General features: G+C 30.8%; 3 protein-coding genes and 1 long non-coding RNA gene across 4 annotated transcripts; all 4 read left to right on the top strand.

The window, feature by feature from the left end:
* Nucleotides 1–1,025: 1,025 nt before the first annotated feature.
* On the top strand, nt 1,026–1,827 carry LOC126683186 (EPIDERMAL PATTERNING FACTOR-like protein 2). Its single transcript, XM_050379026.2, has one exon. It carries the CDS (start codon nt 1,287–1,289, stop codon nt 1,650–1,652), a length of 366 nt encoding a protein of 121 aa, XP_050234983.1. The 5' UTR covers nt 1,026–1,286; the 3' UTR covers nt 1,653–1,827.
* Nucleotides 1,828–8,229: 6,402 nt separating this feature from the next.
* Nucleotides 8,230–9,200, top strand: LOC126682592 (uncharacterized). The gene is made up of 3 exons (XR_007641471.1): nt 8,230–8,397; nt 8,749–8,854; nt 8,947–9,200. It is a non-coding gene; the product is annotated as an uncharacterized LOC126682592 (long non-coding RNA).
* Nucleotides 9,201–12,268: 3,068 nt separating this feature from the next.
* Nucleotides 12,269–14,222, top strand: LOC126683261 (uncharacterized). Its single transcript, XM_050379110.2, has 2 exons — nt 12,269–12,532; nt 13,874–14,222. Exons 1-2 carry the CDS (start codon nt 12,307–12,309, stop codon nt 14,029–14,031), a joined length of 384 nt encoding a protein of 127 aa, XP_050235067.1. The 5' UTR covers nt 12,269–12,306; the 3' UTR covers nt 14,032–14,222.
* A 1,322-nt stretch (nt 14,223–15,544) lies between these two features.
* On the top strand, nt 15,545–16,575 carry LOC126683260 (uncharacterized). Its single transcript, XM_050379109.2, has 3 exons — nt 15,545–15,966; nt 16,066–16,238; nt 16,314–16,575. The coding sequence occupies exons 1-3, from the start codon at nt 15,571–15,573 to the stop codon at nt 16,441–16,443; spliced, it is 699 nt and encodes a 232-aa protein (XP_050235066.1). The 5' UTR covers nt 15,545–15,570; the 3' UTR covers nt 16,444–16,575.
* Nucleotides 16,576–17,792: the final 1,217 nt, after the last annotated feature.

Raw genomic sequence — 17,792 nt, 5'->3', positions numbered from 1 at the left:
TATTTGCGTCATTTGTCGTTTCACTTCGTTTTTAGCTTAAATTTGCTTCTTTTGTGCACCATTAAGCCTATAAACTAGGCCTAAACCTGATCCATGAATTTTCTATGCACCTATCCAATGAGGTGTTAAAAAATCAAATACAATTTTCTCAAAATTTGCAAGATTTATAGGTAACCATTATTGTTTCTTAATTAGCTTCATTCATGCAAGATCAATATTCCAAAATTACATTTACACTAATTAAAAATGTAGAAACAATATATGAAATGGGTAATTTGGTGGGAAAGACAGAATTCCCATGATGAGAGAAACAAAAAGGTTAAGATATATATTTTGAAACTGTTGGCTCCCTATTTTGAGGTATGCAAACTGACATATATATAGTGGTAACAGAATAGGGCTTTCCATACCCTTTCAGGAAAAGAAATAAATAGTTACTGTCATCTTTGTTAATCTCTGTCTAAAATTGACAAGAAATTCAACTTCTGTTTCTTCACCCCACATGATGGGTTTTGGACTGCCAAAGTGTTACTGAAAGCAGCTTAAAAATGTCAGGGTGAATTTTATTATTTCACTAGTGAAAACACTGTGTCTTCTATTGATTTAGATCCCACTCCTTTTACTATTTTCACTGCACAATAGCTAAACAAATCACTGTATATTCTCATTATGTAACAATACCTAATTAAATAATCTTTTTCTTATTTTCAAGTTCTTTTTGTTGTTTGCTTAAAATATATAGATAGGCTATGTATTTAATTTAAGAAACCTGGTTCAACCCGGCTGGATCGAATTTTTTATTTTAAAAGTGAATTGGACTGGACAGCTAGCTGGTTTTCGGTTCAACCGGCCAGTTCTGTTGGATTATTTTTATGACTTGTAAGAGTTTTTTAAAAAAGTGACACAGTCAAGTCACCTAACGGAGATGATCCACGAGTCACTTCAGAATTCATTCACTTCAAAAAACTACTAAAAGTCAGTGCCACAGTATCCAAAAACGACAAAGAAAATAAAAAAAATTGGCTGTTCTCAATTCTACAAACCGTCTCAAACCTTTAAATTGGTTTAATTGGTGAACAAGCCATTAGCGCCACAGACATGTCCCTTCTATCTGCAACAATCTTCCTCACTGTACCTCTATATATACATTCATTTCACCTGTTCCATTTTTTACCAACCCATTTTCACTCTCTCTTCTTCAAGAAAATAAAATAAAATTTTCCTGTTCTTCTCCTCTAAATACATCACTTTCTTGAATTTGTTTCAGAAGTTTCACTATTGATTTGATGGCTCCCTCATCAAAAACTTACCCACTTTGGTTTAAACTGAAAAAACTTGCAATGATTTTCATTTTCTGTGTGTTGTTTGTTCTTGAAGTAGATGCTGAGAGGGTGCCATTTTCAAGAAAAAGCGAGGGTTTGCAGCAGAAGAAAATGGTGTTAGGTTCACGGCCACCGGGCTGTGTACACAAGTGCTTGAGTTGCAGACCTTGCATGGCTACTTTGGTAGTTCCTTCTCATCAGAAGAAGTTGAAAGCATTGTCTCATCACGGTGGTGGTGGTGGTGGTGGTGGTGGTGAGGATGATGATGGTGATGGATATTATCTTCTTTCATGGAAATGCAGATGCGGAGATAAGCTTTTTCAACCTTGATGAAATTTGTGTAGTGGAGCCTCATTTTTGTATGTTTAAATATTAATGTAAAAATATGCATTTTAGCTAGGTTATTGCTAGCTGAACCTTCTGATTATTTTAAATTTAATATTTCTTTTTTATTACCTTACACTGCCTATTTTCTGTGAAAATTGATTTATAATGCTATAAGGGGCAACCATGCCCTACTTGGTCAAATAACTCACGTCCAACATTTTGATCGATTAGATCTTAAATTCTCTTAAATTAGGTCAAGTACTATCCCCTTTCGACATATATGTTTTGTACATCACGTGCGGGATTTATGTAAATAAGGAGTCATTAAATTATCATTGTGAGTTCGGACCTCGTGAAGGAACTAAAGAATCGAGCTCAATTTAGTTACCGATTATTTTCGAACTTCTCAATAACCTCTTTCAAAATTGTTTTTTCTCAATAATCGTTTCACTCCGCTACCATTCTCGTGAAGGAACTAAAGGATATTTTCGATTGTTATTATTAATAAATTATTAATAATAGTAAATTAGACATGTATAAAGCTGGTAGAGAAAGATATATCATATATGCATTGCACATGCATGCATGAGTAATGTGAAAAGACTTCTCCCTGTTGATGTTTTGAATGAAAAAAAGGGGTAGGACATATTGTTCATAAATGCGGGCATTTTTTTTAGGTCTAATGTCTTAAAAACCCCGACCTTTTAGCCCCTTTTCAATCATACCCTGACGTTGAAAATTTGTCAATTTTACCCTATTTTGCATTTTTGTGTTTCAATTGTACCCTGAAAAATTAAATTAACGTCTTTTTCATTTGAAAATTTGTTTAAAACATTCTCCATGTCTAGCATATATTAATTGTACGTTTTTAAAATTTATTTAAATTTAGTTAAATTAATTAAGAATTTAAGTTAGTGTTAATATGATTATGGGTTTTAGTTAGTTTTTAAAAATAAAGGACTTATTTATACTTTTTTGAATAAAAAAGAATTAAATTTCATGTTTAAACTTAGTTAATTGAATGATTTCATCATTTAAGTTAAAAAATTAACAAAAATTAAAAAATTGGGGTACAATTGAAAACGGAAAATTTAAAAGTGGGTAAAATTGACAAATTTTCAACGTCGGGTGGAATTGAAAAAAAAAAATTAAAGGTGAGAGTTTTTTGAGTGATTTAGCCTTTTTTTTTACTATATATAGATGATAATAACTCACCAAAACAGTGGAGTATATTTTTGCTCGGTTAAAGCCTGAGCTTTGAACAATGTTTTTCCTGTTTCTATGCATTTTCAATTACTAAATTTCTATGCATTATTTTGGTGAATTTGCTGGAATTTTTTGTTTTTGCTTTTATTTTTCAGTGTTATCAGCTTGTTTATGCTACATATGTTTGCTTAAGCAGAAGTATGTATTTTTTTTTTCGTGGATTCAGGAGAGGGGCAATATCGGACTCCAATTTAATTAATTAAGATGCAATAAAGATAAGGAATAATTATTAGAAACCTCCTCACATAATCTATATTACTATTTCTCCCATAATTTTTATCTTTTAATAATTCCCTTTGGCGATTAATCAAAATTCTCTACTATTTTCTTCCATTAGTTGAAAAGTTTTATTGTTTAAAACAAAATTTAATTTAACGGCGAGGCATAAAAAGATCCTAAATCATAAAATAATTTGAATAATATTTTAAAAAATAATAATTATTATTTATTAAATGCTGACATGCACACACAAATGTATACATGCTCTTTTATATAATTAAAAAAATCAATATTGTATTCGACTTTTCTTTAAGAAATCAATTAGATTAATAAATTTTGGTTCTTTTTGATTTAAAAATTAAAGGATAAAATAATTTTTGATTTTTTTTAATTTGGAATCATATAAATTTAAATTTAAACTCAACCTCAAACATAAACATACTAAGTTTTATACTTTTTACCTAATGAAACACATTAAGTATAATTAATCTTTAATTGTTTTAAAGTTTATTTTGGGGAAGGTTATTTTAAGCGTATTTTTTTTAAAATAGATATAAATGTTTAAGGGTCTAATCAATAATTACAAACTATTTTAAATTGATTTGAATTTAAAATAATTTCATAAACTCTTAAAAACATTAGGCGTAAATAATTTTATTTATGACAATCATTTTTTTTAAAGTAATACTTTTCACATATTTTAAAAATTTATTTATACTTTAAACTTATAAAATTACACTTTTAACTATACTATTTAATTATTTTTCAACATTTGTTTTTTATTTATAAATTTATTAAAACTGAAAGGGTGGTGATTATTAGTTGGTTTTTGAAGGCAGCAGTGGTAGTCAGGCGATGGCTACTAGAGGCCGGTCAACAGAAAGTCCAGTGACCAAAATTTAATTGGAATGTCGGCCGGCCGATGTTGGTCAACAATTGACCATTTAATTGTTGACTGTTTGACCAGACAACAACTGACTTTCGTTGACTGTTGACCATATTTTAACACTTATATATATATATATATATATATATATATATATATATATATATAGGCGTGTATATTATAGAGCAATGAGGGCGGTTTTATAAGGGCGGCTGTATGGAAAACATCTATGAATTATCATTTAAAAACCAAATTTTTTTATAGGGGTGGAATACGTATCTCGCCCCCTATTATTATGTAATCATAGGGGGCAGTCTTTTATTAGCTTAATATATCCGCAAATTGATGTCTCTTTCTATCTTTTTCTTATCTCTTAATTAACGTCTGCTAAGAATAGTTTCACCCATCATATACCAACTCACGTACATGGTAAAAACTACAATTATAATGATTATCATGAAGTGAAGTCGTCGGGAATTCTGCTTTCTTTTTAATGAGAGTCCTAAATGAGGCATTTTTATAAATAACAAAAATTAATATCAGTAAAAATTAATAATTAATGTGAATTCAAATTTGTATCAAAATCATTAAACCACATACTATACATTTAAAATGACTACTAAAATCAATAAGACTGCAATCATACACTCAAAATGAACTTCAACTATCAGATTTATCCTTAAAATAAACATAAACACAGATACTAGTTAAACTTCATCTGCAATATTATTTGAACATCATTAAAGCCCTCAACCTCAACCACATTATATATTATAATTATTATATTACATGCATATTTTCTAGCAAATACTTGTCTCTACCACTGAGTATGCACAAATTATGAGCTGATTATTTGCTTTTAGGGTAAAACAATCTGAATTCAAGTGTGTACTTTAATGTGCACAGATTATGAGCAAATACTTGTTTCTACCACTGGAATATGCACAGACTAATTATATTGAATCAAACAATAGTGTACAATATGAAGTTCTGATTTAAATGCTAAAGCTTGATGATTATCAGAGTGAAAGAATAACAACTGCATACCTGAGAAAGAGCAGTGGCGGCGGGAGTGAAGCAACAGCAGGACACGAGCTGCAGTGGTAGTGGAGCAGTGGCAGTGGTGGAGGAGCGACGGTGGTGCTGGAGTAGTGATGGTGGTGGATCACCGACAGTACTAGAGCAACGATGTTAGTGGCAGAGTTGTGAGAATAGTGTATCAGTGAAGAGTCATTGCAGACAATGGAATGGAAGCGGGATCATTTTTTTAAAAAACAAAATTTAGATCAGGAATGGGAATGAGTGACCAGGGTTTGATAGGAAATGGGCAATTCCCATTCCGTGGGTCTTAGAATTCTCATTTCTGGACTTTATTGTTAAAGAGGAATTTGCACAAAATACTCCTTTTTTAAAAATATTTGCAAAGATACTCTGTTTTTTGAAAAATTATTTTTTTACTCTGAAATATTTTTTTACTCTGAATTTTTTTGTAAAAATACTCCGTTTTTTTTAAACTATTTGAAATTTTATTATAAACGGTTTTAAAAATATCAATTTTAGAAACTTCTTGAAACCTTTTGAAACTGTAATTGAAACAATTTTTTAAAACGGTTTCAAATTATTTTTTAAGAAACCGTTATAAACTGTTTGAAACTCAATTTGAAACCGTCCTTGAAACGGTTTATAAAACAGTTTCAATTTTATTTTATTTTTTGAAATCGTTTGAAACTCTATTAGAAACTATATCTGAAACGTTTTATAAAACAATTTCAAATTATTTTTTAAGTAACCGTTATAAACTGTTTGAAATCCAATTTACAAACTGTCTTTAAAACTCTATTAGAAACTGTATTTGTAGCGTTTTATAAAGGCCTAATCACTCAAAAACCTCTCATCTTTAAACTTTTTTTAAATTCCACCCCGACGTTGAAAAGTTATCAATTTTACCCACTTTTGAATTTTTCGTTTTCAATTATATCCCAATTTTTTTTATTTTTTGTTAATTTATACTTAAATAATAAAATCATTCAATTAACTAAGTCTAAAAATGAAATTAAGTTCTTTTTTATTCAAAAAAGTAAAAAATAAATCCTTTATTTCTAAAAACTAACGAAAAATCATAATCAAATTAACACTAATTTAAATTCTTAATTAATTTAACTAGATTTAAATAAATTTTAAAAACTTACAATTAATATATGCTAGACACGGATAATGTTTTTAAATTTTTTCTAAATAAAAAAGACGTTAACTTAATATTTCAGGGTACAATTGAAACACAAAAATGCTAAATAGGGTAAAATTGACAAGTTCCCACCGTACATGGTAGGATTGAAAAGGGGCTAAAAGATCGGGGGTTTTTTTATGACATTAGGCCTTTTATAAAACAGTTTCGAATTGTGTTTTTTGAAACTGTTTGAAACTGCTATGTAAAAAAATAAACTGCGGAGTAAAAAAATAAATATTTAAATTTTTAGTTACGTTTATAAATTTTCAGTTTTTGAGGTATTTTTGACAAATATTTATGGATTTGTAAATTTTCCTTTTTTAAAACAAACAGATTGTATGGGAATTAGCCCTTCCCATCTCATTCTCGAGCTTTTTTAAGTGCCCTCTTTAAATAAATACCAAGAAAAGATAAAATATTCTCAAGAATACTACCTCAAAATTATTTTTTGAAAATACAATTTGTACTTTCTTTTTCAAAAATAATTTTTTTTATTCTCAAAAATATTTTTTTTAATCTCAGAAATACAATGTTGGTTACGCGGCGGTATACTAACACTGTTGGTTAACCAACAAACAAAACTATTATAAATTCAAACCTCAATTTCTATTAAACTAGTTGAAAATTCTATTACAAAACCCTCCGTCTTCATCACCGCAAGAGCAACCGTCAAATAAAACCTAAATCGTCTCTTTTTAAATCTAAAATTATTGATTAACCATTTGTTAACTAACAGTGTACTAAAAATAAGGTCATTGGTGTACCTTTAATACACTATTGGTTAAATAGCAACAAATTAAAATTCAACAACAATTAACTAACATTTTTATTAATAATATATTTAAAATAACGTTTATTACAAGTTACCCAACGGTTTACCTAATGTTAACCATTGGTTATCCAACACCCAAAAACATAACAATTTTCATAAGCATTTTTTCAAACACTTAGAGTGCAGGCAGTGCAACACCAAAAATCGAACTACCACCACATCACCACCGTTGTTCACAAAAGAAAAACCAATTAACTAACGATTGGTTAAATAGCAACAAAATAAATTTCATCACAACAGGTTCGCTACCTCCGGCGACGACAACCAGTTAACTAACGATTTTATTTATAATATATTGAAAATAAAATTTATTACTAAGTTACCCAACGGTTTACCCAGTAGTAACCATTAGTTATCCAACATCCCAAAAACATTACAATTCTCATAAGCATTTCTTCAAACACCTAGAGTGCAGGCTGAACATTGATTCTATCTATACAATCACGACAATATACCACAAACCTCCACAATGAACCCAACAAAACTCAAGAATCCAGCCAAAACAAAGAATAAACAACCCCAACCGGAAACCAAATCGGAGTCCCGTCGGACGGCTATTCCAGGTAGAGTATGCCATGGAGGCCGTAAAGTAAGGCTCAGCGGCAATTGGACTCTGATCTAAGACTCACGTGGTTCTCGCGTGCGTTAATATGGCTAATTCTAAGCTCTCGTCTCACCAAAAGAAGATCTTCAAAGTCGATGACTACATCGGCGTTGCTATTGCCGGTCTCACTGCCGACGGTCGTCTCACGTGGTTCAACAGTTACTTCCTCTCTATTTACTCTTGGCTGCCATGACTTTTATTTGAAGAAATTAGGTTATGAAAAGATTAGAAGAGTATTTGATATTTGTGTAAAATTAAAAGTATACAAATTAAAAAAGAAAAGAACAAATTGTATTTTTCAAAACAGAAAGATATGAACGTAATTGTCTAATTAAGTTGAGAAGTTGTAAGTATTTTGTCTAATTAACTCTTTTTAAGTCAAACCAAACACCCCAAGAGATTTTTAGACAAATACCTTCTATTAAGCAAAATATTCTCGCTCCTACCTATTGACTGAAAGAATAATAATTTTACTATTTGACTCAAGTTTCTTTGCAAAATAAACTTCTTGTTTTCCAAAATACGATTTCTTCGATTCTGGTAAGTAACATCTGCTACTACTTAGTCTATTTAGCTTGTTTCAATTGTTGGATAGAGCTACGATGATGTTCATGAATCTGGCTTCACAACATTCAGAGGTAAAGTCGGCGATGCAAAATCTAAAAGGAATGATCCAATTGTAGCTCTTGTTGCATTAATCGCTTAGTGTGACTGGTAACTCTTTTTTGTATTGTGGTCTATAAGAATATTTCATATCTAATTAATTATGAGGAACTGAAATTGAGTTTCTGTTTATTAAATTAGAACATTGGGTTGTGTTTTGTTTTATTAAATTTCTGACAAGATGCAAAAATTAAGTTGTGTTTTATTTTGTTAGTATGAAACTTTCTTATTTTAACTTTTCAATTTTATAATTTTGCAGAAAAAATGAGTACTTACCATCTAATCTATGTACTTTAATATTATCATCATTATTGCATATACAGTGTTTGATAAATGGTCTCTGTGGCTTTTATTTTATTTATCACAAGTTATTATGTGTTTGTCATTGGTTTTCTTTGACAGATTTAGCTTAGGACACGCTTCATTCATGTTAATCTTAATGGGATTCTCATCCATTTGATGAGGTACAGACAAGTAGCAACTAGAGGCGACCATCATATGCACTAAGGTAATCTTCCTTCAAGTTTTCTTTCAATTATGTTATTTCATCCAAGAAAACATTTCACTCTCAGAGATTATGGCAAATATTAGTCTTGTTAGGAATGGGATCGGTGCTCAAGTGACTTCAAGGTTGCTAGCAAGTTACTTTCACTGCTCAACTGATGCTTAATTTTAGAATGATGACTGCGAAGGTAATTAGGCCATAATTGCTGAAAGGAGCTAAGTGCGGCCAATCTGCACTTTCAATGATCAAATTAAAATTGTAATTTAATGATTTGTAGACTATCCAAAAGTTATAGCTCCAACATCTGTACTAAAAAATTTCTTGATCAATGATTAGTGTATTTGAATGCTTTCAATTATAGTAAATAGGTTTTTTTCTATCGATTTACTATCACTATTATAAACATGTATAAAATTAGTTTTTACTTTCGGTTCACTATCAGTGTTATAAACATGTGTAAAATTAGTTTTACTTTTGGTTCCTATCATTATTATTAATAGGTACAGAATTAGTTTTATTTTCGGTTTATCGAAAGATAAGTCTATGATCGATTTACTATTAGTATTATAAATATGTACAAAATTAATTTATACTTTTTTGTTTATACATTAAGCAAAACTGGTTTTTTTAAGCAAACCAGTAGTTGACTGTTAGTAAATTTATAGTAAAAATTTATATTTAGTGAAGTGTTTGATTTTTTCTTCAAATAGGTTTTTTCATCAATTACTATATTTGTTTGTCATTTACGATTGCGACTTTGCTGGCTATTTTTCTTACAAGATAGAAATAATATTTTGATAAAAAGATACAATTTTTACTATCAATTTATTAAAAGATAAGTTTACTACTGATTTACTATCAGTATTATAAATATATATAAAATTAGTTTATCTTTTGGTTTACTAAACGAGTAGTTAACTTACGATCTACTATCAGTTAACTAATAGGTAGCTAACTATTGGTCTATTATCAATTTACTAATGATTTACTATCAGTTAACTAGTAGGTAGTTAACTATTGGTCTACTATCAATTTACTATATTTGTTTGTCCTTTACGATTGCGACTTTTCTGGATATTTATCTTAGAAGATGAAAATAATATTTTAGTAAAAAGATACAATTTTTACTATCAATTTATTAAAAGATAAATATACTATTGATTTACTATCAATATTATAAATATATACAAAAATAGTTTATCTTTTGGTTGACTAAACGAGTAGTTAACTCATAGTAGACTTATGGTCTACTATGAGTTAACTAATAGATATTAACTATTGGTCTACTATCATAAAATAATTAATTTCTGATTAAAATAAATTACTATTACAAAATACAAAATTGAATGGATAATTTATTATTGGTTTTACTATCGGTTTACCATTAATATTAGTAAGTACGAAATTAAATTCTGATTTATAAATTTTAATCTTTCAAATTTAGTTTAACACAAGTTTACCATGTGTTTACCATGAGTTTACTTCTACGGAATAAACAGTTATAAAATATATTGTAGAGTAAAATTACAAAATATTTACTATGAAGTTACTAAAAAATTTACTATTAATTTACTATCGGTTTACTTATATTTTACTAAAGGATAAATTTACTATTAGTTCAATATCGGTTTACTAAAACATAAATTTACTTTTAATTTACCATCGGTTTACTTAAAAAAGTTCACTACTAATATACTAACGGTTTACTATGAGTTTGTTAAAAGATAAGTTATTTTACTAACTGTTCACTAATGGTTTACTATCCGTTTATTAAAAGATAAGTTACTTTGCTAACTATTTACTAATATTTTACTATCAATTTATTTAAAGATAAGTCACTTTACTAACAGTTTGCTATCAATTTACTGTTAATTTACTATCGGTCTAGACAAATTAACAGTCACAGAACAACTAGAACAATGAACACTTTACCATCAATGTTATTAAATGTACAAAATCAGAATTCAATTTGTAAAATTTAATATTTTAAAATGACTTTACTAATAGTTAACCATCGGTATTCTACCTATATACCATGAATTTACTACGACGGAATAAATCGCTGTAAAATTTATTATTATAGAAAATAAGATTACAAAATATTTGTTGATCTTTTTTACTGTTATTCTAAAATGACCTTTTATAGATTTCTTACCAAGTTGAGGGGTGAATTGATCTTTTGTTCTAATCAACATGGTTCCCACTTCACTTGTGCTAAAATATGCATTTTAGTTAGGATACTAGATGAACCTTCTTATTCTTAATTTATTTTTCTTCACCGCCTTCCATAAATGGTATATTGCTTATTTTCTTGCCCATAGTCTAAGGTACTATTTCTCCAAGATTCTCTCATTTTAGCTGCTGCTCTAAAATGAGACTTTCGAGGTGGTGTCCCAGGCCAAAACATCTTTTTTAAATTTAAGGGTGAACCATGAACTCAGATAAAAAAATGCAGCAGCTTCCAGGTCCTCTACTGGGCACTATAATTAAAATCAAAATCAAAAGGTCAAATCCCATTCCAGAATCCAGAAAAAAAAATGTTGAAGCTTCAAATACATTAATTTTATATTAAGCCAACTCTACAATAGAATGGCCCCATGGTACTCAGTAAATCAACTTCATCCTCCATTTTCCAGTTTTGTATATTTTTTACTCGCCGGAAAAACTAGCTGAACACCAAATTAATCCCTTCAAAATGTCCAAATTTACACTCCACTTCTTCTTACTCATCTTGATCTCAATACCCTGCAAAGTAATTTCACAAACCACCATCAACACAGAACAGTCCATTCTCTTGAGCATGAAGCTATAGCTCAACAACCCACCTACCTTACAATCTTAAAATTCATCTTCCCCGCTGAGCAATTGACCGGAGATTAACTATACAGATGACGGCACCGTCATTGTTCTGTTTCTCGTGCTTTATCTTCTTGTATTAACATCGGGTTGCTCTGCTGTACCATCAACATCAGGATAAACACAAGAAGAAATTGCAACAAAATAAAAATAGAAACTCATTAACGACGTTCTGATAATGACAAAGCAGTAATCTCGACGACATTCATCAACGGCGATCCGCTGATTCCGATTATGGCAAAACGGTAGTCTCTGCTCATTCCGATAACGACGAAGCAGTAATCTCGTTGTTATTGTTGTTTGATTGATTTCTTTTAGGTGAAACTGAGGAGCTGATTTCATACAATATTTAGAGAAAAAAAAGAATCGTAAAATTGAAAAAGGAAAAGCTAGGTATGAGACACGTTTATTTCATATAGTGATTTTGCAATGAAACAATCTGATCCGTACTCGTCAGATTAATTAGGCCTTTGGTAGTGTTGGGCCTAATTTCCTCAACACCCCAAACTCTACCATTTCGGCCCAGCCCAATTTGTGTACGGTTTACACCTTACAATAATAATCCCATAGAACTGGAAAATCAACGAACTAAACCCAAAATGTTCATCGTTTATCCGGCGACAATTGCCGGCGGCGCAACCACAGCGTACTCATTTGCTAAGTCTAACTTGAAAAATCCACCATCTGTGTCCGTCGCAATTTTTAATATCCACCGCTCAGTCTTACCGCCACGATCACGTCTAAGCCGTGTTCACGCAGGATTATCTCCGCAACCGCCCAATACACAACCCGACCCGCCTCCTCCCAAGGAGAATGATCGCGAAGGTACCGTTTTTAAGGTCTTGTTTCTTTTCAGCTTAATTTTATGTTTTTCTATGTTTGCACTTTGAAGTAATTGTAAGGTTTAAATATAGTTATGGATGGATAACAAATTTGAAAAATTTGGGTCTGTTGCGGTGAAATAGCAGTTTATCAGTCAAATTAATTAGAGTTTAAGGGCTTGTCTAGCTAGCACGGATACTTCATCCCATGAACATGTCTTCGGACACGAAACTTCATTTTTTACTTAAATTAGCACCGTTTCACCGTGTTCGTTTGCAAGTGTTTCGTTTCTCGGAGTCCGTGTCTGTGCCCAATTGTTCCGTTTCTCAATGTGTGTGTCCAAGTGTTCCGTTTCTCTGTGTCCGTGCTACCGAGAAGCTTGTTATATATGAACCGTTGTATAGTTTGATAGGGGTTGTCAAGATTAAAGCTTTAGTGGATTGTAATTAGAAGAGAATCAGATTTAATGATTCTTTGTTGTAGATACTAATCCCAATCGATTTAAGAAATGTTGATAGACAACATTCATATGTTGGGATCCGTTCAGGAAATCTATGGACTTTGTACCAAAAAGAAATATTGGTATATTATACTCCGGTAACTGGCTTTATGCATTTAGGTAGCCCTTAATGCAACACTAGGATGACAGGAAAGATGCAATTCTTGAAATATGCACTTTATGTCTAGAAGAAAGATAGTTTATTACTATATTTCACAATCATGAGGATACACAGGAAAACGGAAGAAAAAAGAAAAAGTTCAGTCAGTCATTGGCTGTAGTGATTTAGGTTGGTGGATGTTGATACTGTATATATTTTTGTTCCGGTCGCCAAGAGCCGACTCCCAAAATTACCCTACTCTAACTCATAGAATTAGCATGAAGGGCATGAAAAGTAGTACAACTGCAATTTATCAATTATGTTAGGTGTCTCATGGTGCAGATCGTGTGTTTAGAATATAGCTAATTATAATTAAGTGATTAAGGACGCTAGAGTTCTTAGGTTGAATTAGAAGCTGATACTATAAAAGAATTCGCTATTAGAATTTCTTATGCATTGGTTATGATTAGAGTTCGGTTCTGAAGCTTGAGGACTGGCTTATTCTTATCATCTGCTGTGTTTCTCATCCTGTTTCTGTGCGTCTATGTGTGTGTGCACGCGTATTTTGCGTAGCTCAATCTGTAATAGTTGTCTGTGCATTTGTTGAATCACATGTAGTTCCAACTCTGTTAGCCTTCATCTTTCTCGTTAACTTTCGAGAAGGCGGTGAAGATTTGAATAATTCATTATCAGGTGTTTTTGGTATCTTGGCTTTGCCTGTTGTGATTTTGTAATTTCAATCTAGGTGCAGGTATTGTTGCAACTTTGTCTAGACTTCAGGACCGCATTCAGATCTTCTCTGCTGTTCTTTTATGGATGTCTCTATTCTTCTGGGCCTCTGCCTGGGACGGAAGGAACGGAGACAGTGGTAGACCAAACAAGGGATCTCGATTTAGAAGATGATGTTGTAAGCATTTAAATTGTATATATATTGTAAGTGTCTTAGAGGGAGAGTGACCGGTATTAGAACATACATACTAAGAAAGAATACGCCATTTCTATATAGATCATTATAGTGCATTTATCACATTCATTTTGCTTGTCTAAATTAGGAAATTCTGGATAATTCAATGGAAGTGAAACATTCATATGCAGGAAGTGTTGTTTAACATTCAATTTATTTGCCATTTCTATATTGATGGATATCATAGTTTTGTTTACATTCAACTTTTTCCCTGAGGTGGTGGTTATTTAGTCTTTATAGTTTATATCAATGTTACAGTGAGTCCAAGCATGTACTAAACCTGAAACTCTGTGTTCCCACTATGCCATTGAATTGAACACTTCTGGTAGGTTTTGTCCTTAGTGTCTTGTAAGTTTGGGAGATGAGATGAAAATTGTCCCTTTTCAGCTTAAGAGATTTGAAATCACCAACCAGTGCAATTTGAGGAATTATTGAATCTTAGAAATTTACTTTAATTTATAGAAATGACGGCAATAGTAGATGTGCTCTCTGTTCAAATTGAATCAATTTTACAAAATTTTAAATATTTCTAATCAAACTGACCGATTCAGTCGGTTGATTTTAATTAATTTGCTTCAGTTTTTTGAATAAGTTCATTAAAAATGAACCTGAAGCTTTCTTATTTTCATATCGAACCGATTGAAAAGTTAATTTTTTTAAAAAAAAATCAAATCAAATTGTATATACAATATCCGTAATCTGGCTTAGTTTGATTTTTGTATACCTTTTAAGCATGTATATGAAAAAAAAGTCATTGCGGTCTTGAACTTGTTCCTTAGGATTAAGTCACTTACACCTAATAATTTTAATTAATTAAGAAAAACACTCTTTATTTTTAGGTTTATTAGTGACAATATCTTTTATTTTTAGATCAAATATTTTTTAAATTTGATAATTGCGGTCTCTAAAATTCACTCATATTATGCAATTGACTTAAAGACAGACTATTATTCTAACTAACCCTATCATTCACATTAACATTACCAGTTTACTATTGCTATCTTGAGCTATCATACCATTGCCATTACAATCTCTCGACTCTTCTTTACTCTAATTTTCTCATGCTTTTGGTACTCATCTCCCTTTGTTTGATTCTTGGTAACTACGTGTCTGAACTGGTTTGGTGGAGATGCGAGACAAAGCTAAGACGACAGTGATGCACCCTTTGTTTCACTCACAAAACCTGCATCAGCCGTCCATTCTTTACTATTCTATTACAAAGAAAAAGAAATCTAACCAGCAATGGCGGGTCCAATCTCACGTGACCTATAGTCAACGTGTCCGCGTCTCACAAGCCCGTGGCTCACTCGTGGGGCTCTATAAGGAAGACACCACATCATTGTCAGTGTCTTTGTCCTTTTATTACCATAAGATCATTAATCAACGGCTCAGACACTATCATCACGTTATGTTACATGCTTCTCAATATATATAAAGACTCGTTCAATTCTCACTCTGTTTGTAAAATATTATAAAACATGCTCTTAAGGAGTTCTTCAACTCCAATTCTGGATTCTTGGCTACCCGAACCAGAATTTGAGGTTCTTAAAAGAACCAAATCGATTTCTTTTCATTATCCACAATCTTCGCTTGCTCTGCAAGAAACTAATCTCCAGAAACATAAAAATGGCTCGCCTGTGAACAAGAAAGAGTGTGGTTTGCAGACGCTGGTGATCGGTGGTGCAACCGGGAGTGGAGGCGGTGGCGGCGGCTGTTGCGGTGGCGGTGGAGGGAAGAGATCAGATGGTGGAGATGGTAATGGGGGATCAGAGTTTTACAGGAATGAAAATACTGATGCTTATTACAAAAAGATGATATCAGCAAATCCTGGAAATGCACTGTTACTTGGAAACTACGCTAAGTTCTTGAAGGAGGTATAAATTAGGATATTTTAACTCATAAACATTTATTTGAAATTTTTAATATATGTTGATAATACTATGATAATATTTTGGTTGTGAATTTGTGAGCAGGTTAGAGGAGATTTTGCTAAGGCAGAGGAATACTGTGGAAGAGCAATTTTAGCAAATCCAAGTGATGGAAATATTTTATCAGTTTATGGAGATTTAATATGGCAAAAAGAAAAGGATGCTGAAAGAGCTGAAACTTACTTTGATCAAGCTGTTAAAACTGCACCAGAGGACTGGTGAGTTATCTAATTAATATAGTAACAAATTGAGTAAAATTTATAACTAATTGTTTTAGTGTGAAATATTTGCAGCTATGTGTTAGCATCATATGCTAGATTTCTATGGGATGCTGAAGAAGAAGAGAATGAAAATGAGACTAAATCTGCACCAATTTTATTTATTTCTCCTCCTCATCATCCTCCTTTAGCTGCAGCTTCCTAAACTTAGTACTAGTATGTTACCCTATCAGAATAATAACTTCTAACTGTAAATGTAACTTCTTCTTTTCTTTTTATCCTTCTCTAAGATATGTTATTAACAATAATAATGCAATTTAAATCATGTTTTGCCCTATTATTTCCTCAAATGCTCTTTTTTGTGATTTTGTATAAATTACTATTTAATTCAATATTTATATTAATATGCTATATTATTAATATGTATCTATCTATTTGTTATCAATCTTTTTATTTATCACAAAATAAATTATTCATTACTAAATTAATAACATCAATTTTGACAGTGTCAATTGTTGGAACAATAATTGATAAAGACGGAGAAAAATTGTCATTAATTTAATTTTATCATATTGTTTGGTACAATACATGGGTGATTATTTTTACAGTTATATATAAAAAAAAAGCGCCAAGCCAACATAACAATTCTTGCTGAATGTGTTAGTATTATTTATGAATTTTCAATTAATAAAATATAAAAACAGATATAATTTTCTCTAATTATTAACTCAGTTCATGATATTTTGTCACAACAATTATACAATTAACAACTAATAGTGAACTGATCACAATACATACAAGACATGTACTCCGTACCATGATTTATTTCTTCATTATCGGAAAATCCCCACACCCTGCTCAAAACTCAAGTACACAAATTGACTTTGAACTCAAGCTATTCACGTATCAGATAAAGATATCTCTTAAACTCGCGAGCTAAAATGAGCTTTACACATAAAATAATAATTTACTTTTTATTAAATTAGATTTATATTATTTCAATTAGTTAAATTCTATATCGTAATGATTTTTTTAAAACTTCACATATAATAATATTTTAATAATTCTTTTTATTATATTTGAATTTCAGATTATTCAAATCCACCTCGAGTAGTTTGAATATTGTTCGAGTTCAAACAGTTGGGATATTGTTCGAGATTGAACCCGAACTTAAAAACTTAAGCTCATTCAAGCTCAATTTTAAACTCGAATTTTAGCTTATAAAACACATTCGAGCTTAAATTTAGCATACTTTGTATTCATTTCAGCTCGGATATTTATCTCTCTACATGAGAATAAATATACACAAGTGTAATAAAATAAATACAGTTTTTAAATTTTTTTGTCAATTTGAAAATAAAGAGCAATTAAAATATTTTTAAGACACAAAAAATTATATGAATGCAATTTTTATACATTTAAACAAGCAATAAGAAAAATTATGTAGATAAATTGAGGGTGAATATGTATAAATTGTTTGTTTGTGGTTAAAAGTGAAGTTTATTTCCCTTTCCGGGTCTCCCTTTTGTATGGGTGGCCACTATGTTTGGTTTT

This window comes from Mercurialis annua, linkage group LG5 (genome assembly GCF_937616625.2).
Source record: "Mercurialis annua linkage group LG5, ddMerAnnu1.2, whole genome shotgun sequence".
Classification (NCBI taxonomy): Eukaryota; Viridiplantae; Streptophyta; class Magnoliopsida; order Malpighiales; family Euphorbiaceae; genus Mercurialis; species Mercurialis annua.
The sequence above is the reverse complement of the archived record's forward strand: the minus strand, read 5'-3'. Positions and strand labels throughout refer to the sequence as shown.

Excerpts from the sequence above, each read along its gene's own strand:
- LOC126683186 (XM_050379026.2), top strand. The coding sequence starts at position 1,287 with ATGGCTCCCTCATCAAAAACTTACCCACTTTGGTTTAAACTGAAAAAA.
- LOC126683261 (XM_050379110.2), top strand. The coding sequence starts at position 12,307 with ATGTTCATCGTTTATCCGGCGACAATTGCCGGCGGCGCAACCACAGCG. Across the intron at positions 12,533-13,873 it reads CAAGGAGAATGATCGCGAAG|GTGCAGGTATTGTTGCAACT; the intron begins GTACCGTTTTTA and ends ATTTCAATCTAG.
- LOC126683260 (XM_050379109.2), top strand. The coding sequence starts at position 15,571 with ATGCTCTTAAGGAGTTCTTCAACTCCAATTCTGGATTCTTGGCTACCC. Across the intron at positions 15,967-16,065 it reads ACGCTAAGTTCTTGAAGGAG|GTTAGAGGAGATTTTGCTAA; the intron begins GTATAAATTAGG and ends ATTTGTGAGCAG. Across the intron at positions 16,239-16,313 it reads AAAACTGCACCAGAGGACTG|CTATGTGTTAGCATCATATG; the intron begins GTGAGTTATCTA and ends AAATATTTGCAG.